Below are 27,610 nucleotides of genomic sequence, written 5' to 3'. Positions count from 1 at the left end.
AAATACCTTGCACCTCACGGGCACTCAGCGCACACACTATCAGGAGAAGCGGCCGTGTCTGTGCTGTGTGTTTTGTGTGTTATTATTTCAGGACTGAACCCTGTGGCTTGACTGCTGACAATACCATTGTTGGGTAGTCAGCATTTAATATTTCACAGTCTCAAACCAAACCAAAGCAAAGCAAGAGGCCAGCAGTGTGGAGTGGTGGTCCGGGCTCTGGACTCTTGACTGAAGGGTTGTGGGTTCAATTCCAGGTGGGGGACACTGCTGATGTATTATTATTATTATTATTATTATTTTGTGAGGTTCATTAATGTGAGTAAGATCTTCATGGCGTGCCTGGAGTCTTCTCTTCAGTATACAGGTTGCAGAACTGATTAAAGATGCCCTGGTGATAATTGCATCTTTGTGCATTATTTGTTATCTCAAAACTGTATTAATGACATATGCTGATAATATGTTCTTAAGTAATGTAAAATAAACCTTTACTTCAGAATAGGGGCTGCATAAGTCTTTATTAATGACCTATATATATATATATATATATATATATATATATATATATATATATATATATATATACAGTACTGTGCAAAAGTTTTAGGCAGGTGTGAAAAAAATGCTGTAAAGTAAGAATGCTTTCAAAAATAGACATGTTAATAGTTTATATTTATCAATTAACAAAATGCAAAGTGAGTGAACAGAAGAAAAATCTACATCAAATCAATATTTGGTGTGACCACCCTTTGCCTTCAAAACAGCATCAATTCTTCTAGGTACACTTGCACACAGTTTTTGAAGGAACTCGGCAGGTAGGTTGGCCCAAATATCTTGGAGAACTAACCACAGTTCTTCTGTGGATTTAGGCAGCCTCAGTTGCTTCTCTCTCTTCATGTAATCCCAGACAGACTCGATGATGTTGAGATCAGGGCTCTGTGGGGGCCATACCATCACTTCCAGTTCTTAATGACTTTCGCTGTATGTTTGGGGTCGTTGTCATGCTGCAGAATAAATTTGGGGCCAATCAGATGCCTCCCTGATGGTATTGCATGATGGATAAGTATCTGCCTGTACTTCTCAGCATTGAGGAGACCATTAATTCTGACCAAATGCCCAACTCCATTTGCAGAAATGCAGCCCCAAACTTGCAAGGAACCTCCACCATGCTTCACTGTTGCCTGCAGACACTCATTCGTGTACGGCTCTCCAGCCCTTCGGCGAACAAACTGCCTTCTGCTACAGCCAAATATTTCAAATTCTGACTCATCAGTCCAGAGCACCTGCTGCCATTTTTCTGCACCCCAGTTCTTGTGTTTTCGTGCATAGTTGAGTCGCTTGGCCTTGTTTCCACGTCGGAGGTATGGCTTTTTGGCCGCAAGTCTTTCATGAAGGCCACTTCTGACCAGACTTCTCCGGACAGTAGATGGGTGTACCAGGGTCCCACTGTTTTCTGCCAATTCTGAGCTGATGGCACTGCTGGACATCTTCCGATTGCGAAGGGAAGTAAGCATGATGTGTCTTTCATCTGCTGCAGTAAGTTTCCTTGGCCGACCACTGCGTCTACGGTCCTCAACGTTGCCCGTTTCTTTGTGCTTCTTCAAAAGAGCTTGGACAGCACATCTGGAAACCCCTGTCTGCCTTGAAATTTTCTGCCTGGGAGAGACCTTGCTGATGCAGTATAAATACCTTGTGTCTCGTTGCTGTGCTCAGTCTTGCCATGGTGTATGACTTTTGACAGTAAACTGTCTTCAGCAACCTCACCTTGTTAGCTGAGTTTGGCTGTTCCTCACCCAGTTTTATTCCTCCTACACAACTGTTTCTGTTTCAGTTAATGATTGTGTTTCAACCTACATATTGAATTGATGATCATTAGCACCTGTTTGGTATAATTGTTTAATCATACACCTGACTATATGCCTACAAAATCCCTGACTTTGTGCAAGTGTACCTAGAAGAATTGATGCTGTTTTGAAGGCAAAGGGTGGTCACACCAAATATGGATTTGATTTAGATTTTTCTTCTGTTCACTCACTTTGCATTTAGTTAATTGATAAATTTAATCTATTAACATGTCTATTTTTGAAAGCATTCTTACTTTACAGCATTTTTTCACACCTGCCTAAAACTTTTGCACAGTACTGTATATATATATATAATTGCACAGTACCAGTCAAAGATTTGAGTACACTTGCTGGAAACTAGGTTTTTTTCATAATTGACAATGTTTTACGTTGTATATGTTTCTGTAAATATTTGAAAATGAAAACACATGTTACAATATACAAAACATAAGGAGTATCAAAGCAATGTTCAAGAAAATTGAAAATTGTCTCTAAATCTTGGATTCCTCAAAATAGCCACCCTTTGCCTTAATAACAGCCTCACAAACACGAGGCATTCGGTTAACAAGTTTCAGCAGGAAATCACCCGACATGTCTTCCCAGCTCTTCTGCAGCAATTCCCAGAGATGTAGGGCACTTGTGGGTAGCTTTGCTTTGACTCTTCTGTCCAGTTTGTCCCATACAAGTTCTATGGGATTGAGGTCTGGAGACTGGGCAGGCCAGGTCATTAGATTGAGTTGTCCTTCACTTTCCTTCTTCGCCAGATAGTTCTTGCACAACTTTGAGGTGTGTTTCGGGTCATTGTCTTGCTGAAGAATGAAGGACTGCCCAACTAGCCATAATCCTGATGGAATGGCATGCCTCTGAAGTATGCTATGATAGCCATGCTGGTTGAGCTTGCCATGGACTTGGTAAAGATCACCAGCAAAGCAACCCCAGACCACGACACTGCCTCCTCCATGCCTGACAGTGGGAACCACACATGCAGAACTCATGCGCTCACCCTCTCTGCATCTTACAAATACTCTGCAGTTGGACCCAAATATATCAAGTTTTGACTCATCGGTCCATAAGACCGACTTCCACTCCTCAAACGTCCAGTTTCTGTGTTTTTTGGCCCAGGCAAGTCTCTTCCTCATATTCTGCACTCTTAACAATGGTTTCTTTGCAGCAATTCTTCCAGTTAGGCCAGCTTCACGCAATCTCCTCTGAACAGTTGATGTTGAAACATCTTTACTTCTAGTAGCATTTAGCTGAGCTTGTATTTCAGGGGCAGTTAATCGCCGGTTTCACGGACTTGTGACTCGAAAGAACTTGTTCTCTGATTCTGAGGTCACCCTTGGCCTGCCTGACCTTGTTCGGTCCTCATGAGTGCCAGTTTCTTCAAATCGTTTGATGGTCTTGGCCACAGCAGTTACAGACACTTGCAAAGTTCTTGCGATTTGTCTTAAAGATTGACCTCCATTTCTTAAAGTAATTACAGACTGTCTTTTTTCTTTGCTTAACTGAGCGTATTTTGCCATTTTCTGGTCCCTTACATTCAGGAATGACAAACTTGTGCCTATGCTACCTATATTTATAGTAATCATGGACCCTCACCTGTTAACAATAATTGGTGACAAAAGGTTAATTGGGTAACATGCTAGTTAACTCGGAGAACATCTAAAGCCCGCTGCACACAGCCCGACTCAAGCCATCCCAACTCATCTCATCTGAGTTTGCACAGATTCTGCGATCAGTTGTGCTCAGTTTTGGTTTGATGTCACAATTGAGTTTTTCCAGACTGGGTGTCGCACACTGCTAAGACTGAATTAGACGGACCACAACTAGATCCTGATGATTACTATGTATGCAGATTTAATTAATACTGCCCTGTACACTCGGAGCAATTCAAGACTAATGTATGTTTACCTGTGGAACTAAAGCTGTCAATATTCCACCATCTTGTATGACAAGTTACATGACAAGCTACGTCACTTAAACCTGCTTCACCATTGGTTGACACCCTTATGACTAATCGGTTTCAGTCAGTCTTGGTCGGCAACTGCTGCACACAGACAGACTGATCACATCTGAACGAAACTGCGTCTGAAAAAGATTCAACATGTTCAATCTTCAAATCTGAAGACATCCCGACTGCAATCTGCATAATCTTGATTTTAAGGCACGCACACTGCTACGATTCATCCAGACTCTGTACGGCCAGTTGAGATGAGATGAGTCGGGACGGCTTGAGTCGGACTGTGTGCGGCGGGCTTAACAAAGACACTTTTATACTTAGGCCAGTGTGGTCCAGTGGTTAAAGAACAGGGCTTATAACCAGGAGGTCCCTGGTTCAAATCCCACCTCCACCACTGACTCATTGTGTGACCCTGAGCAAGTCACTTAACCTCCTTGTGCTCCGTCTTTCGGGTGAGACGTAATTGTAAGTGACTCTGTAGCTGATGCATAGTTCACACACCCTAGTCTCTGTAAGTCGCCTTGGATAAAGGCGTCTGCTAAATAAACTAATAATAATAATAACACTGTGTTATACACATTTCAGACTTTTAACTGACTTGGGCTTCAGACTGAAATCTCCTTGCTTTGGGTGACCATTTCATTGAAATTGACAAGATTTACATTTTCATTTAAAAATTAAATTTTTGAATGCAATTCACTTATGATTATCAGCTTATATAAGTACATGTATCATATAATGAAATATTAAGTGTTTATAGACAAGTTTATACAGTTAAAAGCATAGATAATCATGAAAAACCTGGTTTCAAGCAGGTGTACTCAAACTTTTGACTGGTACTGTATGTATGTGTGTATATATATATATATATATATATATATATATATATATATTTGTAAAAGTTGAATAGCTTCCCGCAATATCTCAGTCTTCTAAACACCCACAGGTAGATTGGAATCTCTACATGACACGCAATTGGATACAAATGTCACCTGACCCTCCCCCGACTTTCATTGCACATTCCACAGTACTAGCACTGCCTTAGGGAATGAAACCTGAAACTCTAGACTGAGAAACCGATCATAGAATAGAATGGGAATATGGACGTACGCAGGTACAGCATGGTACTGTAAGTGGGTTTTCAATTGACGTACGTGCGTACAACACGGTGTTGAAGTGGTTAAATCATCCATTTCTGAAGAATGCAAGTTTTTGATCAATTTAGCAGCTTCATGTGTTCAATGAAATCAGGAGTGGTCAGCTCTGGTCCAGGAGAGCTGCAGGGTGTTCAGGTTTTTGTTCCATGTTATCTCTAAATTACTTAAATGAACAAATGAGCTGCTTAACTAGTCAAAATGAAATTGTTCCAAGTCTTTAGAAATTGATTATTTAAGGGTTACCTATAAAACAAGGGATAGCCACCCCGGTTTAGCTGAAGCAGCGCCCCCCACTGGTCAGGGGCCTTTATGATTCCAGGCAGAGACTTTCTTCCTCGCCTCCAGGATTCAGTAACTTCGTAACTCTGAGTTAAGAGGCGACTCGCTTGAGAGTGTGAAAGGAGCTTTATTTACCTGTTTTATGGATTGCACTAATATTTTGACAATAACCTCTTTATGCACATGAACTAATGATCCATGAAGCTGGCAATTTGTGAACAGGGTTCGGGTCAATTCCTTTTTTTCAATCTCAATTCCTTTTTAAAATCAATTCCCATTCCCTTTTAATCAATTCCAACACATCATTGATCACAATTGTAATTAGCAGTATTCTGTTAAAATGAGCTTCTCACAGTGGAAACAAATTACACTGAATTCACTCCTGTTTGTTAGTCAATAAAATTGACTTCAGATGAAAGCAGTTGAACAATCAGAACAATTATTATAAAGTCTCTACAATATCAATTCCAATTCCTTTTGAAGGAATTGCTTTTAAAAAGGAATTGCCTCAACCCTGGTTGTGTATTGCCTGTATAGTAAACTCAACCCTGGTTGTGTATTGCCTGTATAATAAACTCAGTGTCTCTAGTAAACCTTCAATAAGGTTTCCTGTAGACCCCATCTCCGATCACTTCTGAATAACCTTTTAATCAATTCCAATTCCTTTTAAGACGTAGATCTGTTTGATAAGATGTATGTATGTTTACTCAATGAACCCTGGTTGTGAATGTGTGCCACAATGTTGAACGAAACAAACAAACATCAACCAATGTTAGAATGAGTTTGCAAACTTTTTAATTTATTTATTTGTTTGTTAATAAAGAAATTAGTGAGAAAGGAACCCTTTTTTTCTTTTATCTTAGCAAAGAAAAGGTTTAAAGAGGAAATGAAGAAACAGCCAGAGCCTCGACGAAGACGAAGACACAGTAATGAGGATGAGCGTCCTGACCGTGAGTGAAGAGTAGAATGCTGGCTCCCGAGTGGCGCATCCAGTAAAAGCACTCCAACTGGAGTGCAGGATGTGCTCTATAGCCTGGACATCACCGGTTCGAGTCCAGGCTATTCCACTGCCGGCTGTGGATGGGAGCTCCCAGGGGGCGGCGCTCAATTGGCCGGGTGTCGCCGTGGGGGTGGGCTTTAGGTCAGCCAGGGTGTCCTCGGCTCACCGCACACCAGCGACCCCTGTGGTCTGGACTGTAGCTCTGAGGTGGCTGCATGTTGAGTCCGCAGCACGTAAAGAAGCGGTCAGCTGATGGCAGACGCTTTGGAGGTCAGCGTGTGTTCGTCTTCGCCCTCCCGAGTCGGCGCAGGGGTCGTAGCGGTGAGCTGAGCCTGAAAATAATTGGACATACCAATTGGGAGAAAATAATAAAAATAATTGGCAACGACTAAATTTATAAAAATTAAAACAAATTTTTTAAAAAAATTAGTAGTATGCAGAGGATACATCGTGGAGGATCACAGAGTACAGAACAGGGTTGCTATTCCATGAATGAGGATACAGACGACATGTTTATGGATATCCTCATCAGTGAAATAGCCACAGCACTGTGTGAAAGTTCATGCAGTATTCTGTTTATATAACTGGCATATACAGCATCCTGTGTGGAAAAGAAAGCATGTTTCAACCTGTACTGTATTTAACAGCTGAATCCAGAACATGTCCTCAGATTGCCAAGTAAAGTTATTTGATGCTGAACTCTATACATTGTTGTGAAGAGTTCAAACATCCAGTAACCTTTTCTTATTAATATTCATTTTCATTATAGGTGTAACTCTAATGTCACGATTTGATACGCATCACGATATGCAGGTCAGGATACGATATGAATCACAATGCATGCAATGGTCCTGATGGGCTACTTGTATGAAGCACAATAGGATCAAATGATCATTTAACAAGTGACTGTTTTATTAGAAGACAAATGAAATGAGACAGGGAGAGTATGTATCCATACCAACTATAAAACAAACTCTTCATTCAAGAACCACTCTGTGAACTACAGTGAGCTGAGCTGTGCTTTGGTCTTGAATCACGATGCACACGATACAGACCTCTATGATGATACGATATCTCATGTAAAGAAAGTGTCCTGATTCATCGATACATGATGAATTGTTACACACCTCGTTTAGATATACATTCTACTCTTAACTAGTTGAATGTATATAAACATGAATCATTAGTTGTGAGTGATTTAAACATTTCCTTTTTTGTGTAGTGTCTGGATGTGAAGTGAGTGCAGAAGAGAAAACAGGAGAGACAGAGGAACAAGAACCAGGTGAGTACATTGTTATATTTTCTTTATATTTTTCTCTTGTTTATGCCAGGGATGCACATTGGTCAAAATCACAATTTACACCCACAATAGGTATGCGGTTGTTGTTTTAAAATAAGTCATGTTTTAATGTCCACGTAGGCTCAAGCAAGGCTGTATTGTTTATGGGATGGGACTTGCAGCATCACATCCACATAGCTGAAGCTTGTCCTTTCATATTCAATTCCACAGACTTGCAGCTCATAATCTGTTTGAGATACAGAACACCATTTTCATATTTAACTATTTTGGAAACTCCTTAGGCCAGATCTTAACAGTACCCGCTCTGTGACCTCATGTGGCTGCCATATGTGACCCAGGACAGCGAAATCAGTCACTTGGTCAAAAATTTCAAAAACTGTTTTATTGTGGCAATGGATTGGGCATATAATAAGCTTTAAAATAATACCAAACTTATTGATATATCTCAAATGGGGCCCGAGATATGACATTTTGAAATCAGCAAAGTCAGAAGACGCCATTTTGAGAAAATTAAGTTGAAACATGGGACACCTACTTTCCAGCTATTTCCTTTTCCATTATGTTAGAATTCTGACACATACACCAAATGTTCACCAATAACTCCTCATACCTTTCTGCAAAATATGACAAAGAAATTATATGATACAAATATTTATTTTTCATTTATTTAAACATAGAAAAATTCATTTTTTTTTACAATTCATAGCGTTTTGTTTTTTTTTAAACAAAAATGTAAATGCTTTTAAATTAAAAGTGCTGAACTATTTACATTTACATTTACTATTTACATTTCACTTGGTATTTGCATATTCTGAAATACATATCTTGGACTACCTTACCTCAGTTAACATTAGCTAGTCCAGGATTAGAGCTAATCGGTATGTGAAACCAGCCATTTAAGAGTTAAAAATCATTAAAAAGCTCTGATTAGGCAAATTAATTATTGCAGCATGCGTAAGCAGCCTGACATCTGTTGCTTGCCTGCCTCCTGACTTCTTGTACCGAGGTACCAAACCAAATTGTTTGTAATGCTTCAGCAGTGCTGTCAGATTATCCTGGCTGATGCTGAAAAAAGATTAATACAAATCATTTTCATAGTAATTTCTACTGAAGAAAGCGTTCAGTAATTTAAATTCAGAATTTTTTTCAGAAAGTTTCAATGGCAAAGTGCTTACCAGTGTAGAAACTTAAACGCTTCTCTGCAAACACGACGGCCCTGTATGTAGTAGGTTGTTCTTTGGTGTTTTCTAGGCATCTGTTCTTTTCTTTTTGAGTTTGTAGTTAGCTTGTCATTGCTGATAGTGGCGCTGATTTTTCCTAAGAGAATCAGATCCTTCTCGTAGTCTGGCAAAGAACCCATTGATGTCCTCAGGTCAAGTATATATTCGTCAAAAAATACCTTAACACAGGGTTTCCCGTCATTCAGTTTGCAGCTGTATTTAGACGACTTAATTTACACAGCTGGAATTGTGTATTTTTTGCAACTCGGTTCTAGTATTGTTATCAATAACAATGTCAGCGACATGATTCTCCATCACCACAGCTACTTCATCAATGACAGCCGCGTCGTCATCACTATCAGCACTGAAACGATCATCTTCGTTTATGCTGTCAACATTATCAGGGTCATCTACATCACCACTCTCACTGTCAGACTCAGACAAGCACGCACCATCACAAAAATATTCCGAAACCAGCTGTATCCACTGTCTGTCAGTCGCAGCAGATTCCATGTTGTTGGATCGTAAAATGTTAAGAGAATTTGCAACATGCTGTTCTTTTGATTAAGACATAATTCGCCTGTGATTTTTTATATTTTTTTAATTTTTTTTTTAATTTTTTTTTTTTGCCGGGGTTTAATATCACAAGTTCTCTGCGTTAACAACCACAGCAATGCCGCTGCCCCAGAAGTCAAAGCGCGTGGAGGCATTCAGCCAATCGGTGGATACTACAAGAAGCCAAATGACGTCACGCATAGCAACAAGCAGAACTGTTTACACTGCAACCACTTCTTAAAACCGTTTTCATTGGCTAAATAAGATGTCAGTCTATTAGTGACTGTGATAGAGAGAGAAAGGATCGATGCTGTAAATCTCCCTCCCGATTAGAAAGGGCGCTGTGCAAGGGGGAAGGTAAGCTGCCTCCTAGATGTGCCTCGGTGGTAGGTGGAAACCGGAATGTGACCATATTAGGAGGGGCGCGTAGCTGCAAGTACTCCGGACGATTCCAGTGCAGTCAGCTGCGGGGCAGCCCTCTATTGGAGAAACCAGGCGACGCGTTGATTGCAGGGAGGAGTTTTCTGGGTACAAAGGGGAAGCAGCTACGTCAGTATCTCCCCTTGCGCTGAGACAATAATTGACCGGCCGGAGCTGGTGTTTGTGTGTTTTCGTAGAGGAGCAGGAGGACGGGAGGCTGTCGCTACCAAGCCAGCACTAACCCCAGAGCACTCCCCTCATCGCACAGCACAACACAGCACAGCGCACGCACCACAGCCCCCTTTGGAGAGAGCACAGTTTCGTGCACGGAGGATTGTGGTTAAGGAGTGTCTTTTTATTTGTTATTTTTGTTTTGTTTTGCCCGGATTACCATCGCAGGTATCAGGGGGTATTATTTTCCTGTCTGGTTTATTTTTGTGGATATTTCTGTTCTTGTGTGGATTATTAAATTACTTATTTTGGGAGAATACGTTTGGACATTTGCAGTCTTTTGCACCACATCATTCATCCTGTCACAATGACCTACACAGCGGGAAAGAGGGAAACTACTGCTTTCAAAAGATACCCGGATGATGTGTATGCGTGGAAGGACTCTGTTGCTGTGATTCCGTGAATTGTACGGATTTTAGTCTTTGTTTCAGCTACTTTTGACAATCTATAGGTCGCTGTTGTTACCGAACTGTCTATTTACAGTATAGTAGAGACATTATTTCACAAAATAAACTTGATAAAACGATAGTTTGGACTGTTAAGTACACAAAAACGTGTAAAACCCAAAATCGATAATTCATGACTTCACTCAGTAATCTGGCCGCTGTGTAAAATCTACATATGCGACTTCCGACTGATTTTGCTGTCCCGGGTCACATATATGGTCCATATGACTTTGTGGTTTCCAGATGACACTTAACAAATGATCTTCATATTCAGAACACAGCTGTATTCTGTGATCCTCTCATTCAAGTTTGATCACGGGTATCGCACAAGAAACATGAGCCCTTTGTGTCTGTTATGTAACAAAGTTGCCATCGTCTCAGGGTGAAAGACTCAAACCTGAGAGACCATCTGAGGTACTGACTTCATATCTGCATTTGCATAACACTGCCTGCTCAATGTTTCAGTGCCCTTGACAGTCTAGCTCAGGGGTGGCCAACCCTGGTCCTGGAGAGCCACAGTCCAGCAGGTTTTATAGGTAACCCTTAAATCAGCCATTTCTGAAGAATGCAAGTTTTTGATCAGTTTAGCAGCTTCATGTGTTCAATGAAATCAGGAGTGGTCAGCTCTGGACCAGGAGAGCTGTACGGTGTTCAGGTTTTAATTGAGATTATCTCTAAATTACTTAAATGACCTGCTTAACTAGTCAAAATGAAATTGTTCCAAGTCTTCAGAAATGTATGATTTTAGGGGTTAGCTGTAAAACTTGTGGCTCTTCAGGGATAAGTGCTGGCCACCCCCCAGTATAGCTGAAACAGCGCCCCCCACTGGTCAAGACCACCTGATTCCAGGCAGAGACTTCCTTCCTCATCTCCTGGATTCAGTAACTTAGTAACCCTGAGTTAAGAGGTGACAAGCTTGAGAGTGTGAAAGGAGCTTTATCTTCAGTCCTGGGTTACAGTGGTGAGGGGACATTCAAACTGGGCAATTCAGATCAGGGAAAAGAAACAGGAGTAAAGTTGATAAAGTATCAAAGTAAATAAATACAGTTTCAACAGGACACTCAGTACTGCATCTCCAGCCCCGCCCCACCCCTTGTTCACTGTATTTTTCACATACCTCTTCATAGTCGTGCGTACCGATAAATCATCTCCTGATCGCTCGTTTTATCACCAGACTCCTCGATCACGCGATCCGAGTCGTTATTTTATTACTGTAACATCTCAAAAAGCTCTGCAAATGTCTGTGATATTCTTTGAGCGCTGGATGCAGAAGCAGCTATCTTGTTTGTTTATGTCCGTGTTATCTCTGTGATGCCGGGGCGATGTGTATTCTTCAGATCCGCGCGTCCCTCTCTTTCATGGCTTCTCTGCTCAGCTTATTTGAATAACTTTAATTACAGATGTCCTGTTGAACACACACACACACAACACATAAATAAATAGTAGGTACGTGTTTTTCTTTTCGTGTTACTGTTTTACTTTGTGACGTGAATGGAGTCGTCGGGTGCCTTAATCACACAGGCTATTGACTTTACTGAAATAATGTACAGTACTAAGACTAGGGCCCTATAAAATCTGTGTGATGTATTTCTGATTTCCATTTTTACTGCAGCAGTGTGGAGTAGTGGTCAGGGCTCTGGACTCTTGACCAGAGGGTTGTGGGGTCACTCCCTGGGGGACACTGCTGCTGTACCCTTAAGTAAGGTACTTTACCTAGATTGCTCCAGTAAAAACCCAACTGTATAAATGGGTAATTGTTTGTAAAAATAATGTAATTGTATGTAAAAATACTGTGATATCTTGTAACAATTGTAAGTTGCCCTGGATAAGGGGGTCTGCTAAGAAATAAATAAATTTTTTTAAAAAATAGGTTTATTTAAATGAACTTATGCACACTGCAGGCAAGGCGAACAACACAAAACCGTAAACCTACAAGCTTCTGCTTTTTCCATTTGGTTTGAGTTCATGTTCATTGGATTAAGAGTATTGTTTTATTTAATTGTATTGAAAAATAGTATTGTTAACTTTAAAAACGGGTTGTATTTGTTTTTAGTGCAGTGTGGGGGCGCTCTGAAACAAACAGATAGGCAGGGAGCCGAGTGGTAAAAAAAAAAAAGAAACAACAGTTTCATAACTTCTCATTTTGAAATTGATCAATTCTATATCACTGCTATGCCCATGGATTCACTACCATAAATCCTCTCTGTGTGAACATTGGGATCTTATTGTTCAAAAGTGACAGTACTATAGTACTCTGTGTGAGGAGTGCTTTTTATGTTTTACAGACGTTAAGAAGAGTCTGCAACATTGTCTAATTGTTTACGTCCTTAAAAAGGATTCCATTTATTTTCCATAATTACATTTATTTAACACACTCGAACAGTGAATTATTTTCACTGATTCAACCCTTCTCGATGTTTATTCCTTACAGAATACCCCACCTCATTTCTAACCCAGCTACAGAAACTGTAAAGTATTGTATTTAAAACCGCTACGGTGACTGTTTGTTTGGCCTGAGTGAAGAGATACCAAAGAGAATATAATATCTTTGGAGATACACAACAATGCAGGAAGTTGGTCCATCCTTAATTTATGCAAGACGGCTTAAGAGTGATCACGTGGGAGAACAGGTCAGGTTTCCTTAAAGGTGAAAACATATAGAAAGGGAAACATGCACAAATAATTTAATAATATATTTTACTCTGTTTAAACGTATAATACAAATTTTAAACGAAAATATTTTTAATCCACATTTACCGTTTCAACGTTGAAACCTTTTAAAGCCCTACCCAACACCCGGGTCAGGTCCGATTTTGTTTACTCGGTAATACACAAACTGTCAATTACCATTATAGAGGCTCTCTTTGGTACTAAAAATCCTTGTTTATAATTCCTGTTGCGTGGATTGGCTTCCCCCAGTAGCACATGACATGGCGTGCAGAGCGCAGCAGCAGACACGTGACCCGCATCGAAGGGGTTTCTTTAGATCATTCTTAAAAGTCAGAGTAATGGATTTGTTTATGAAGGACGTGAAAGAAAAACGAATTCCATGAACAAAAGCTCACAGAAAAATGCAAGTCTGCGGAGTGGGAATCATTTGTTGTTCTTGTGGACAAAGAAGGAAAACCAGTTTTGCAAAACACAAATTTTACATCAATTCCATTTGCTCTTGTGTTCAGTTTGTAATAAAATCACACATTTACGAGATCGTATTTTAGTTCATTTGATTTTCAGATAATGTATTTATCTTTTTAACTTGTACACAAACATATTATATATTTAATTTGGTTTATGATGGAATAAACACTGATAATAAAACTACAAAAGAAAGTTGTGGATATCGAGTCACTGTTCTTTCCCCTATCTATCTCCCTCTGGGACATAAAAATTCCATCTAACTATTACTAATTTTACACGTGTTGCCTGCTCGGGCAGTACCGGACAGACTCCAAGTAAAACCGCTTCTTTATTCCTTCTCTTTCCAAGCCCCTTTCCTTCGGGGTATAACAGAGCTCTGGTGTTCTCTCAGCTTGCTCTGCCCCAGCGTAATAATCTCAGCTGCATGCCGTCAGAATTCAGCAATCCTCCGGGGACACTCCTGTCAATACACTTCCTACACAAGAGAGAAGGACACGGAACAGAGACTCTTTAATTGGCTCTCAATCCTGCACGTCTCCACGCCCGAACCAATCATAGAGCGCCAGCCAGCGCACCTCCACCTGGCCTGTGCATCAACACCATGATTGACAAGTGGAGCCCTACAGGGTTTTCTGACTCCCCCCCCCCCTGCAGCTCATGCATGCGCCCGACAGCCAGCACAGATCTCCCCTGTCACAGCAAGTCATAATAGTTACTTGTGCAGAAGGGAGGCTTGCCCATGACAATGGCTTACAAAAAAACTTAACCCCACCTCTACCTCAGTTATGCAGCCCCGCCTGCCTTCTAAACATGACATACAGTAAAATCATTTCACCCCCGCCCTCTATACAGGACTCACAGGAGCACAGAGGGCACATTAGGCCCCCCTGCAATACTGGCCCTGCTCTGAGCTGGTATAATCACCCTTAACAAACTATTACACATCAACAGGGAAGTCATTTTCTTTTCTTTCTTTGAAAAATGTCGTAATTCTCGGTTTGTTTTCTTTCATACATATTTGAGGTACTGAAACACTGTTCGCGCAGCGCTGTGAAAATGTGCAGCTTTTCAGAGAGATAGTGGCTTTCAGCAGTCAAAGTTCTGTTTAAGTTACTGACCGTTTCTTTTTATTCTCTTGCAGGTGAGGGAAGGCGGCGCTACTGTAAGTACATTGTTTTTATTCTTTACATTTTTCTCCTTTGTTTATATCAGGGATGCACATTGGTTAAAATCACAATTTACAGTCACGATAGGTATGCAGTCGTTGTTTTAAAACAAGTCATTTTTTAACCCTTTGCGGTCCTATGTCGGACCAGGTCCGATATTACAGTTTTCCTTTTCCTGTCCGACATCATCAAAAAGACGTAATAAACAGGTCTCTAGTTGTTTTTTCTCCGGAAAAAAACAGAGAAAACCATTCAATGGCCGAGTGAGACACATAGGAGCCGAGAGAAGCTGAAAAAAGGGGTGGATCTGAGCAATACCAATGAAATATTAGTACATACTGACACTACAACAAGGAATCACACAAGAGCTGAATAGATATTTAAGTATTGTTGCGTAGTGTAGAAAGCAGTTGAGTTTCAGCGTGCGGTTCCCTTGTGTTTCTCCGAGTGTCGGGGCCTCTGATCTGGATGGGTTCATGCTGAGAGCTGGAAGCTGATGGTTCCAGGCACGATCGACTTTCTTTAATTAATTTATTTATTTATCTGAGAGAGCGCAGTTGTAATTGACAGTGGGATTTATACAATTTAGACAGAGTTTTTTTTTTATTTCCCGCGGTCGCTCTGATTGGCTGGTTTGTGTCTGGATTTCCGTGCAATCTTGATTCTTCGTCCCCTTGTCTCTTGCCTGATAAGTTCATGATCATAATTTAGAAAGGGGACATTTTTAAACGTACATAACTTTTGCTAAATCATTCTGGTTTTATTTGGAATTCCCTTTATTTTTACTATAAGAAATTACATTTCTTAACACTCCATATATGTCGGGATGTGACTTTGGTTAGACATTTCAAACAGTATAAAACCTGCTGGACTGTGGCTGTCCAGGGAAGAGGGTTGGCCACCCCAGGTATAACTGAAACAGCGCCACCCACTGGTCAGGGGCTTCATGATTCCAGGGAGAGACTCCTTCCTCGCCTCCAGGATTCAGTAACTTAGTAACTCTGAGTTAAAAGATGCGACTCGCTTGAGAGCGTGAAAGGAGCTTTATCTTCAGTCCTGGGTTAGAGTGGTGAGGAGACATTCAAACTGGGCAATTCAGATCAGGGATAAGAAACAGGAGTAAAGTTGATAAAGTTTATCAAAGTAAATAAATACAGTTTTAACAGATGACTTGCAAAATGCAAAACATTTCTGCTTATTGATGCCTAAAAATATCAATACATCACTCAATTAACACTAAACACAATGTTAAAGTGATCTTTTTTATTTTGAAATGAAACAAAATGTTTTGAATGCCACTTGGGCGCATTGTTTTATTAATCCACAAGATGGCACTCTTGTGCCATGGCTCAATTACCAACAACAGTATTTCTGAAGTTCCTTTTACTGGTAGAGTCCCCAGAGTGGTTACTAACAATGGTAGTAACACATACTAGAGGTCTTCACAGGTCTACCCGGACCCGAGGACCTGAGACCCAACCCGTACTGAACGGGTTTTCGGATGCAAATTTGTCACCCAACACCCGGGTCAGGTCGGGTCCGATTTTGTTTACTCGGTAATTCACACACTGTCAATTACCATTAAAGAGGCTCTCTTTGGTACTAAAAATCCTTGTTTATAATTCCTGTTGCGTGGATTGGCTTCCCCCAGTAGCACATGACATGGCGTGCAGAGCGCAGCAGCAGACACGTGACCCGCATCGAAGGGGTTTCTTTAGATCATTCTTAAAAGTCAGAGTAATGGATTTGTTTATGAAGGACGTGAAAGAAAAACCAATTCCATGAACAAAAGCTCACAGAAAACTGCAAGTCTGCGGAGTGGGAATCATTTGTTGTTCTTGTGGACAAAGAAGGAAAACAAGTTTTGCAAAACACAAATTTTACATCAATTCCATTTGCTCTTGTGTTAAGTTTGTAATAAAATCACGCATTTACGAGATCGTACTTAAGTTCATTTGATTTTCAGATAACGTATTTATCTTTTTCACAAACATATTATATATTTAATGTTACAGTCTGTGTAGGTTCATGATGGAATAAACACTGATAATAAAACTACAAAAGAAAGTTTAGGATATCGAGTCACTGTTCCTTCCCCTATCTATCTCGCTGTGGGACATTAAAATTCCATCTAACTATTACTAATTTCACACCTGTTGCCTGCTCGGGCAGTACCGGACAGACTCCAGGTAAAACCGCTTCTTTATTCCTTCTCTTTCCAAGCCCCTTTCCTTCGGGGTATAACAGAGCTCTGGTGTTCTCTCAGCTTGCTCTGCCCCAGCGTAATAATCTCAGCTGCATGCCGTCAGAATTCAGCAATCCTCCGGGGACACTCCTGTCAATACACTTCCTACACGAGAGAGAAGGACACGGAACAGTGACTCTTTAATTGGCTCTCAATCCTGCACGTCTCCACGCCCCGACCAATCACAGAGCGCCAGCGCACCTCCACCTGGCCTGTGCATCAACACCATGATTGACAGCTCATGCATGCGCCCGACAGCCAGCACAGATCTCCCCTGTCACAGCAAGTCATAATAGTTACTTGTGCAGAAAGGAGGCTTGCCCATGACAATGGCTTACAAAAAAACAAAGCCCCACCCTTTAATTAAACAAAAAATAAATTAAAATACCAAACAAATAAATAAATCCAAAACTTGGATGTACAAAAAAACATAAACCCCCTACCTTAGTTCTGCAGCCCCGCCTGCTTTCTAAACAAGATAAACAGTAAAATCATTTCACCCCCCCCTCTATACAGGACTCACAGAGCGCACATTAGACCCCTGTGCAATACTGACCCTGCACTGAGCTGGTGTAATCACCCTTAACAAATATTACACATCAAAAGAGAAGTCATTTTCTTTTCTTTCTTTGAAAAATGTTATAATTCTCAGTTTGTTTTCCTTCATACATATTTGAGGTACTGAAACACTGTTCGCTCAGCGCTGTGAAAATGTGCAGCTTTTCAGAGAGATACTGGCTTTCAGCAGTCAGTGCTGTTCTATTTAATTTACTGACCATTTCATTTTATTCTCTTACAGATGAGACAATGCAGCCCTACTTCTCTCTACGTAAGTACATTTTTTTTTTGTATTTATTCTTTACATGTTTCTCCTTTGTTTATATCAGGGATTCACATTGGTTAAAATCACAATTTACAGTCACGATAGGTATGCGGTCGTTGTTTTAAAACAAGTCATGTTTTAACCCTTTGCGGTCCTATGTTGGACCAGGTCTGACATTACAATTTTCCCTTTCCTGTCCGACATCATCAAAAAGACGTAAAAAACAGGTCTCTAGTTGTTGTTTCTCCGGCAAAAGCCGAGAAAACCATTCAATGGCCGAGTGAGACCGATAGGAGCCGAGAGAAGCCGAAAAAAAAGGGGTGGATCTGAGCAATACACATAGCCCCGGCACCACAGAGATAACACAGACATAAACAAACAAGATAGCTGCTTCTGCATCCAGCGCTCAAAGAATATCACAGACATCTGCAGAGCTTTTTGAGATGTTATAGTAATAAAATAACGACTTGGATCGCATTATTGAGGAGTTTGGTGATAAAACGCGTGATCAGGAGATGATTTATCGGTATGCACGACTATGAAGAGGTATGTGATAAATACAGAGAACAAGGAGCGGGGTGGAGATGCAGTACTGAGTGTCCTGTTGATATGCGGTGCCTTTTAAACTTGTTGTACTGTGAAAAAAAAAAAAAAACTTTTTAACAGCGTGTCTAAAATAAACAGCGAGCGTGAAAATAAATTGGACCTGACGTGCCTGAGACGTGATGAATAAATGGACCGCAAAGGGTTAATGTCCATTTCTGAAGAATGCTAGTTTTTGATCAGTTTAGCAGCTTCATGTGTTCAATGAAATCAGGAGTGTTAAGCTCTGGTCCAGGAGAGCTGCAGGGTGTTCAGGTTTTCATTCAAATTATCTCTAAATTTCTTAATTGAACAAATGACCTGCTTAACTAGTCAAAATGAAATTGTTCCAAGTCTTCAGAAATGTATGATTTTAGGGGTTAGCTGTAAAACCTGCTGGATTGTGGCTCTCCAGGGACAAGGGCTGGCCACCCCCTGGTATAGCTGAAACAGTGCCCCCTACTGGTTAGTGGCCTCATGATTGTTAAAATGAGCTTCTCACAGTGGCAACAAATTACTTACATTTAAGTCACTCCTGTTTGTTAGTCATTTAAATTGGTTTCAAATGAAAGCAGTTGAACAAAAAGTGTCTCTGGTAAACCTTCTTCAATAAGGTTTACTGCAGCCCCCTACTGCAGACCCCGACTCGAATCACTTCTGAATAACCCTTTGAATCAATTCCAATTCCTTTTATTGCACAGGCTGTATTGAACACACATATATACACCTTGTCAAACTGTGGGGACTAATGGGGTATTTATTACTTATGGCAATAAGGGGACCTCCAGAAAACTGTAGGGAGATATTAACTGTATTGATTATTCATCATCTGTTTTATTAGTTATTTCTTATTGGGAATATTTAATAAAGTGTAAGTAGTCTGGTTATGGTGACATCAGCAATTATATCAGAGGAAACCGATACACTGTTGATGTTATTGTTTTGATCATTATTCTTGGATGTAGTTCCGACTATTGCCAAAATAACAATTGCCTTTATTTTAACATGAAAACCTTTTTCAATATCGCTCTCTGAAAACAATAGAGATTTACACGTTACCAGAAACTACCAATAATTACTCATATCCAAATTCAATAATCTGTGTTTGTTCCACCTGAATGAATGATTCAGCACTGAGAATCCTTTCTTAGAAAGATGGTATTTATTAAGCATGCAATCAAAATGCGTTCGGAAATCACACAAAACAGTTAATATCACATTGCAATAAGAACTGAGGTTTTAAACAACAATTTGCCAATGAAATATTAGTACATACTGACAGTATAACAAGGAATCGCACAAGACCTGAATAGATATTTAAGTATTGTTGCCTAGTGTAGAAAGCAGTTGAGTTTCAGCGTGCGGTTCCCTTGTGTTTCTCCGAGTGTCGGGGCCTCTGATCTGGATGGGTTCATGCTGAGAGCTGAAAGCTGATGGTTCCAGGCACGATCTTCGACTTTCTTTTATTTATTTATTTATCTGAGAGAGCGCAATTGTAATCGACAGTGGGATTTATACAATTTAGACAAAGATTTTTTTTATTTCCCGCGGCCGCTCTGATTGGCTGGTTTGTGTCTGGATTTCCGTGCAATCTTGATTCTTCGCCCCCCTTGTCTCTTGCCTGATTAGTTCATTATCATAATTTAGAAAGGGGACATTTTTAAACGTACATAACTTTTGCTAAATCATTCTGATTTTATTCTGAATTCCCGTTATTTTTGCCATAAGAAATTACATTTCTTTAGACTCCATATATGTCGGGATGCGACTTTGGTTAGACATTTCAAACAGTATAAAACCTGCTGGACTGTGGCTGTCCAGGGAAGAGGGTTGGCCAGGTATAGCTGAAACAGCGCCCCCCACTGGTCAGGGGCCTTTATAATTCCAGGCAGATACTTCCATACTCGCCTCCAGGATTCAGTAACTTAGTAACTCTGAGTTAAAAGATGCGAATAGCTTGAGAGCGTGAAAGGAGCTTTATCTTCAGTCCTGGGTTACAGTGGTGAGGGGACATACAAACATATCTAAAACCTATCAATACATCACTCAATTAATACTAAACAATATTAAAGTGTTCTTTTTATTTTGAAATGGAGCTGCTGTTATAAATCACTAAACACAGTGGTTGGGCTGATTTTATTTAAATCTCATTTTTACTGCATGAAGACAAACTCGGATATTTCTTTACAAGACATTCTAGGAGGAGTGTGAGGAAGCTGCTCCCGAACTTCATCACAACATAATTAAAATAACCACAGAGTTTCGTTTCTCCATTCCCATTAATAATAGCCCTCACAGACAGCTTGCTAATAAACATTATAATGGCATTAACATGTACCTGTTAAAATCCCGTCTGGTGCAGTTGTTTGTAAAAGAATGTCATTCATTTACTTCCCTGTTCTGGCTGTTGTGGGCGGCGTCGGGTTTTGACCTGGGACTGGAGCAGAGGAGAGAGAAATAAAGGGAAAAAGAGGTTACTTGTTTGTGAGTTATTTTTGGAATAAGGTGCACAATATTTCGAGAGTAATAGGCGGGGTGATCAACTTTAAGCAAATATACCTGTAAATGAGAGAAAAGGTTTATGATTAAAAAGAAAGTATTACTTACCATATAGCTCATGAGTAAAGCCGGAGTACAGAGCACGGGCATGTTTAGCAGGGGAGTGCAGAGCGAGGGCATGTTTAGCAGGGGAGTACAGAGCGAGGGCATGTTTAGCAGGGGAGTGCAGAGCGAGGGCATGTTTAGCAGGGGAGTGCAGAGCGAGGGCATGTTTAGCAGGGGAGTGCAGAGCGAGGGCATGTTTAGCGGGGGAGTGCAGAGCGAGGGCATGTTTAGCGAGGGTGCGGAGAGCGAGGGCATGTTTAGCAGGGGAGTGCAGAGAGCGAGGGCATGTTTAGCAGGGGAGTGCAGAGCGAGGGCATGTTTAGCAGGGGAGTGCAGAGCGAGGGCATGTTTAGCAGGGGAGCGCAGAGCGAGGGCATGTTTAGCAGGGGAGTGCAGAGCGAGGGCATGTTTAGCAGGGGAGCGCAGAGCGAGGGCATGTTTAGCAGGGGAGCGCAGAGCGAGGGCATGTTTAGCAGGGGAGTGCAGAGCGAGGGCATGTTTAGCAGGGGAGTGCAGAGCGAGGGCATGTTTAGCAGGGGAGTGCAGAGCGAGGGCATGTTTAGCAGGGGAGTGCAGAGCGAGGGCATGTTTAGCAGGGGAGTGCAGAGCGAGGGCATGTTTAGCAGGGGAGTGCAGAGCGAGGGCATGTTTAGCAGGTCAGTGCAGAGCGAGGGCATGTTTAGCAGGTCAGTGCAGAGCGAGGGCATGTTTAGCAGGGGAGTGCAGAGCGAGGGCATGTTTAGCAGGGGAGTGCAGAGCGAGGGCATGTTTAGCAGGGGAGTGCAGAGCGAGGGCATGTTTAGCAGGGGAGTGCAGAGCGAGGGCATGTTTAGCAGGGGAGTGCAGAGCGAGGGCATGTTTAGCAGGGGAGCGCAGAGCGAGGGCATGTTTAGCAGGGGAGCGCAGAGCGAGGGCATGTTTAGAGAGTGAGTGCAGAGCGAGGGCATGTTTAGCAGGGGAGTGCAGAGCGAGGGCATGTTTAGCAGGGGAGTGCAGAGCGAGGGCATGTTTAGCAGGGGAGTGCAGAGCGAGGGCATGTTTAGCAGGGGAGTGCAGAGCGAGGGCATGTTTAGCGGGGGAGTGCAGAGCGAGGGCATGTTTAGCGGGGGAGTGCAGAGCGAGGGCATGTTTAGCAGGGGAGCGCAGAGCGAGGGCATGTTTAGCAGGGGAGCGCAGAGCGAGGGCATGTTTAGCAGGGGAGCGCAGAGCGAGGGCATGTTTAGCGGGGGAGTGCAGAGCGAGGGCATGTTTAGCGGGGGAGTGCAGAGCGAGGGCATGTTTAGCGGGGGAGCGCAGAGCGAGGGCATGTTTAGCGGGGGAGCGCAGAGCGAGGGCATGTTTAGCAGGGGAGCGCAGAGCGAGGGCATGTTTAGCAGGGGAGCGCAGAGCGAGGGCATGTTTAGCAGGGGAGTGCAGAGCGAGGGCATGTTTAGCAGGGGAGTGCAGAGCGAGGGCATGTTTAGCAGGTCAGTGCAGAGCGAGGGCATGTTTAGCAGGGGAGCGCAGAGCGAGGGCATGTTTAGCAGGGGAGTGCAGAGCGAGGGCATGTTTAGCAGGGGAGTGCAGAGCGAGGGCATGTTTAGCAGGGGAGTGCAGAGCGAGGGCATGTTTAGCGGGGGAGCGCAGAGCGAGGGCATGTTTAGCGGGGGAGCGCAGAGCGAGGGCATGTTTAGCAGGGGAGCGCAGAGCGAGGGCATGTTTAGCAGGGGAGTGCAGAGCGAGGGCATGTTTAGCAGGGGAGTGCAGAGCGAGGGCATGTTTAGCAGGGGAGTGCAGAGCGAGGGCATGTTTAGCAGGTCAGTGCAGAGCGAGGGCATGTTTAGCAGGGGAGTGGAGAGCGAGGGCATGTTTAGCAGGGGAGTGCAGAGCGAGGGCATGTTTAGCAGGGGAGTGCAGAGCGAGGGCATGTTTAGCAGGGGAGTGCAGAGCGAGGGCATGTTTAGCAGGGGAGTGCAGAGCGAGGGCATGTTTAGCAGGGGAGCGCAGAGCGAGGGCATGTTTAGCAGGGGAGCGCAGAGCGAGGGCATGTTTAGCAGGGGAGTGCAGAGCGAGGGCATGTTTAGAGAGTGAGTGCAGAGCGAGGACATGTTTAGCAGGGGAGTGCAGAGCGAGGGCATGTTTAGCAGGGGAGTGCAGAGCGAGGGCATGTTTAGCAGGGGAGTGCAGAGCGAGGGCATGTTTAGCAGGGGAGTGCAGAGCGAGGGCATGTTTAGCAGGGGAGTGCAGAGCGAGGGCATGTTTAGCAGGGGAGCGCAGAGCGAGGGCATGTTTAGCAGGGGAGCGCAGAGCGAGGGCATGTTTAGCAGGGGAGCGCAGAGCGAGGGCATGTTTAGCAGGGGAGCGCAGAGCGAGGGCATGTTTAGCAGGGGAGCGCAGAGCGAGGGCATGTTTAGCAGGGGAGCGCAGAGCGAGGGCATGTTTAGCAGGGGAGCGCAGAGCGAGGGCATGTTTAGCAGGGGAGCGCAGAGCGAGGGCATGTTTAGCAGGGGAGTGCAGAGCGAGGGCATGTTTAGCAGGGGAGTGCAGAGCGAGGGCATGTTTAGCAGGGGAGTGCAGAGCGAGGGCATGTTTAGCAGGGGAGCGCAGAGCGAGGGCATGTTTAGCAGGGGAGTGCAGAGCGAGGGCATGTTTAGCAGGGGAGCGCAGAGCGAGGGCATGTTTAGCAGGGGAGCGCAGAGCGAGGGCATGTTTAGCAGGGGAGCGCAGAGTGAGGGCATGTTTAGCAGGGGAGTGCAGAGCGAGGGCATGTTTAGCAGGGGAGTGCAGAGCGAGGGCATGTTTAGCAGGGGAGTGCAGAGCGAGGGCATGTTTAGCAGGGGAGCGCAGAGCGAGGGCATGTTTAGCGAGGGAGCGCAGAGCGAGGGCATGTTTAGCAGGGGAGCGCAGAGCGAGGGCATGCTTAGCAGGGGAGCGCAGAGCGAGGGCATGCTTAGCGAGGGAGCGCAGAGCGAGGGCATGTTTAGCAGGGGAGTGCAGAGCGAGGGCATGTTTAGCAGGGGAGTGCAGAGCGAGGGCATGTTTAGCGGGGGAGCGCAGAGCGAGGGCATGTTTAGCAGGGGAGTGCAGAGCGAGGGCATGTTTAGCAGGGGAGTGCAGAGCGAGGGCATGTTTAGCAGGGGAGTGCAGAGCGAGGGCATGTTTAGCGGGGGAGCGCAGAGCGAGGGCATGTTTAGCGGGGGAGCGCAGAGCGAGGGCATGTTTAGCGGGGGAGCGCAGAGCGAGGGCATGTTTAGCAGGGGAGCGCAGAGCGAGGGCATGTTTAGCAGGGGAGCGCAGAGCGAGGGCATGTTTAGCAGGGGAGTGCAGAGCGAGGGCATGTTTAGCAGGGGAGTGCAGAGCGAGGGCATGTTTAGCAGGGGAGTGCAGAGCGAGGGCATGTTTAGCAGGGGAGTGCAGAGCGAGGGCATGTTTAGCAGGGGAGCGCAGAGCGAGGGCATGTTTAGCAGGGGAGCGCAGAGCGAGGGCATGTTTAGCAGGGGAGCGCAGAGCGAGGGCATGTTTAGCAGGGGAGCGCAGAGCGAGGGCATGTTTAGCAGGGGAGTGCAGAGCGAGGGCATGTTTAGAGAGTGAGTGCAGAGCGAGGGCATGTTTAGCAGGGGAGTGCAGAGCGAGGGCATGTTTAGCAGGGGAGTGCAGAGCGAGGGCATGTTTAGCAGGGGAGTGCAGAGCGAGGGCATGTTTAGCAGGGGAGTGCAGAGCGAGGGCATGTTTAGCAGGGGAGTGCAGAGCGAGGGCATGTTTAGCAGGGGAGCGCAGAGCGAGGGCATGTTTAGCAGGGGAGCGCAGAGCGAGGGCATGTTTAGCAGGGGAGCGCAGAGCGAGGGCATGTTTAGCAGGGGAGCGCAGAGCGAGGGCATGTTTAGCAGGGGAGCGCAGAGCGAGGGCATGTTTAGCAGGGGAGCGCAGAGCGAGGGCATGTTTAGCAGGGGAGCGCAGAGCGAGGGCATGTTTAGCAGGGGAGCGCAGAGCGAGGGCATGTTTAGCAGGGGAGCGCAGAGCGAGGGCATGTTTAGCAGGGGAGCGCAGAGCGAGGGCATGTTTAGCAGGGGAGCGCAGAGCGAGGGCATGTTTAGCAGGGGAGCGCAGAGCGAGGGCATGTTTAGCAGGGGAGCGCAGAGCGAGGGCATGTTTAGCAGGGGAGCGCAGAGCGAGGGCATGTTTAGCAGGGGAGCGCAGAGCGAGGGCATGTTTAGCAGGGGAGCGCAGAGCGAGGGCATGTTTAGCAGGGGAGCGCAGAGCGAGGGCATGTTTAGCAGGGGAGCGCAGAGCGAGGGCATGTTTAGCAGGGGAGCGCAGAGCGAGGGCATGTTTAGCAGGGGAGCGCAGAGCGAGGGCATGTTTAGCAGGGGAGCGCAGAGCGAGGGCATGTTTAGCAGGGGAGCGCAGAGCGAGGGCATGTTTAGCAGGGGAGCGCAGAGCGAGGGCATGTTTAGCAGGGGAGCGCAGAGCGAGGGCATGTTTAGCAGGGGAGCGCAGAGCGAGGGCATGTTTAGCAGGGGAGCGCAGAGCGAGGGCATGTTTAGCAGGGGAGCGCAGAGCGAGGGCATGTTTAGCAGGGGAGCGCAGAGCGAGGGCATGTTTAGCAGGGGAGCGCAGAGCGAGGGCATGTTTAGCAGGGGAGCGCAGAGCGAGGGCATGTTTAGCAGGGGAGCGCAGAGCGAGGGCATGTTTAGCAGGGGAGCGCAGAGCGAGGGCATGTTTAGCAGGGGAGCGCAGAGCGAGGGCATGTTTAGCAGGGGAGCGCAGAGCGAGGGCATGTTTAGCAGGTCAGTGCAGAGCGAGGGCATGTTTAGCAGGTCAGTGCAGAGCGAGGGCATGTTTAGCAGGGGAGTGGAGAGCGAGGGCATGTTTAGCAGGGGAGTGCAGAGCGAGGGCATGTTTAGCAGGGGAGCGCAGAGCGAGGGCATGTTTAGCAGGGGAGTGCAGAGCGAGGGCATGTTTAGCAGGGGAGTGCAGAGCGAGGGCATGTTTAGCAGGGGCGTGCAGAGCGAGGGCATGTTTAGCAGGTCAGTGCAGAGCGAGGGCATGTTTAGCAGGGGAGTGGAGAGCGAGGGCATGTTTAGCAGGGGAGTGCAGAGCGAGGGCATGTTTAGCAGGGGAGTGCAGAGCGAGGGCATGTTTAGCAGGGGAGTGCAGAGCGAGGGCATGTTTAGCAGGGGAGCGCAGAGCGAGGGCATGTTTAGCAGGGGAGTGCAGAGCGAGGGCATGTTTAGCAGGGGAGCGCAGAGCGAGGGCATGTTTAGCAGGGGAGTGCAGAGCGAGGGCATGTTTAGCAGGGGAGCGCAGAGCGAGGGCATGTTTAGCAGGGGAGTGCAGAGCGAGGGCATGTTTAGCAGGGGAGCGCAGAGCGAGGGCATGTTTAGCAGGGGAGTGCAGAGCGAGGGCATGTTTAGCAGGGGAGCGCAGAGCGAGGGCATGTTTAGCAGGGGAGTGCAGAGCGAGGGCATGTTTAGCAGGGGAGCGCAGAGCGAGGGCATGTTTAGCAGGGGAGCGCAGAGCGAGGGCATGTTTAGCAGGGGAGTGCAGAGCGAGGGCATGTTTAGCAGGGGCGTGCAGAGCGAGGGCATGTTTAGCAGGTCAGTGCAGAGCGAGGGCATGTTTAGCAGGGGAGCGCAGAGCGAGGGCATGTTTAGCAGGGGAGCGCAGAGCGAGGGCATGTTTAGCAGGGGAGCGCAGAGCGAGGGCATGTTTAGCAGGGGAGCGCAGAGCGAGGGCATGTTTAGCAGGGGAGTGCAGAGCGAGGGCATGTTTAGCAGGGGAGTGCAGAGCGAGGGCATGTTTAGCAGGGGAGCGCAGAGCGAGGGCATGTTTAGCAGGGGAGCGCAGAGCGAGGGCATGTTTAGCAGGGGAGTGCAGAGCGAGGACATGTTTAGCAGGGGAGTGCAGAGCGAGGGCATGTTTAGCAGGGGAGTGCAGAGCGAGGGCATGTTTAGCAGGGGAGTGCAGAGCGAGGGCATGTTTAGCAGGGGAGCGCAGAGCGAGGGCATGTTTAGCAGGGGAGCGCAGAGCGAGGGCATGTTTAGCGAGGGAGCGCAGAGCGAGGGCATGTTTAGCAGGGGAGCGCAGAGCGAGGGCATGTTTAGCAGGGGAGCGCAGAGCGAGGGCATGCTTAGCGAGGGAGTGCAGATCGAGGGCATGTTTAGCAGGGGAGTGCAGAGCGAGGGCATGTTTAGCAGGGGAGCGCAGAGCGAGGGCATGTTTAGCAGGGGAGCGCAGAGCGAGGGCATGTTTAGCAGGGGAGCGCAGAGCAAGGGCATGTTTAGCAGGGGAGTGCAGAGCGAGGGCATGTTTAGCAGGGGAGTGCAGAGCGAGGACATGTTTAGCAGGGGAGTGCAGAGCGAGGGCATGTTTAGCAGGGGAGTGCAGAGCGGGGGCATGTTTAGCAGGGGAGTGCAGAGCGAGGGCATGTTTATCAGGGGAGCGCAGAGCGAGGGCATGTTTAGCAGGGGAGCGCAGAGCGAGGGCATGCTTAGCGTGGGAGTGCAGAGCGAGGGCATGTTTAGCAGGAGAGTACAGAGCGAGGGCATGTTTAGCGGGGGAGTGCAGAGCGAGGGCATGCTTAGCGTGGGAGTGCAGAGCGAGGGCATGTTTAGCAGGGGAGCGCAGAGCGAGGGCATGCTTAGCGTGGGAGTGCAGAGCGAGG

At 45.4% G+C, this 27,610-nt stretch overlaps 2 protein-coding genes across 8 annotated transcripts in view; both read left to right on the top strand.

Annotated features, from left to right (window-relative positions):
* The window catches only part of LOC117432616 (uncharacterized), a 119,783-nt gene that overhangs the window by 2,083 nt on the left and 90,090 nt on the right, over positions 1–27,610 (top strand). For all 7 annotated transcript variants that reach the window (XM_059016471.1, XM_059016467.1, XM_059016468.1 and 4 more), the window contains exons 2-3: positions 6,101–6,187; positions 7,460–7,519. In XM_059016471.1, coding sequence (XP_058872454.1) covers positions 6,124–6,187; positions 7,460–7,519 — 124 coding nt within the window. In that variant the 5' untranslated portion in view covers positions 6,101–6,123. The remainder of the gene's footprint in view (positions 1–6,100; positions 6,188–7,459; positions 7,520–27,610) is intronic.
* The window catches only part of LOC131723101 (tripartite motif-containing protein 16-like), a 106,245-nt gene that overhangs the window by 66,768 nt on the left and 11,867 nt on the right, over positions 1–27,610 (top strand). The gene's annotated exons all lie outside the window — the stretch shown is intronic.

This window comes from Acipenser ruthenus, chromosome 53 (assembly GCF_902713425.1).
Source record: "Acipenser ruthenus chromosome 53, fAciRut3.2 maternal haplotype, whole genome shotgun sequence".
NCBI lineage: Eukaryota > Metazoa > Chordata > Actinopteri > Acipenseriformes > Acipenseridae > Acipenser > Acipenser ruthenus.
The sequence above is the reverse complement of the archived record's forward strand: the minus strand, read 5'-3'. Positions and strand labels throughout refer to the sequence as shown.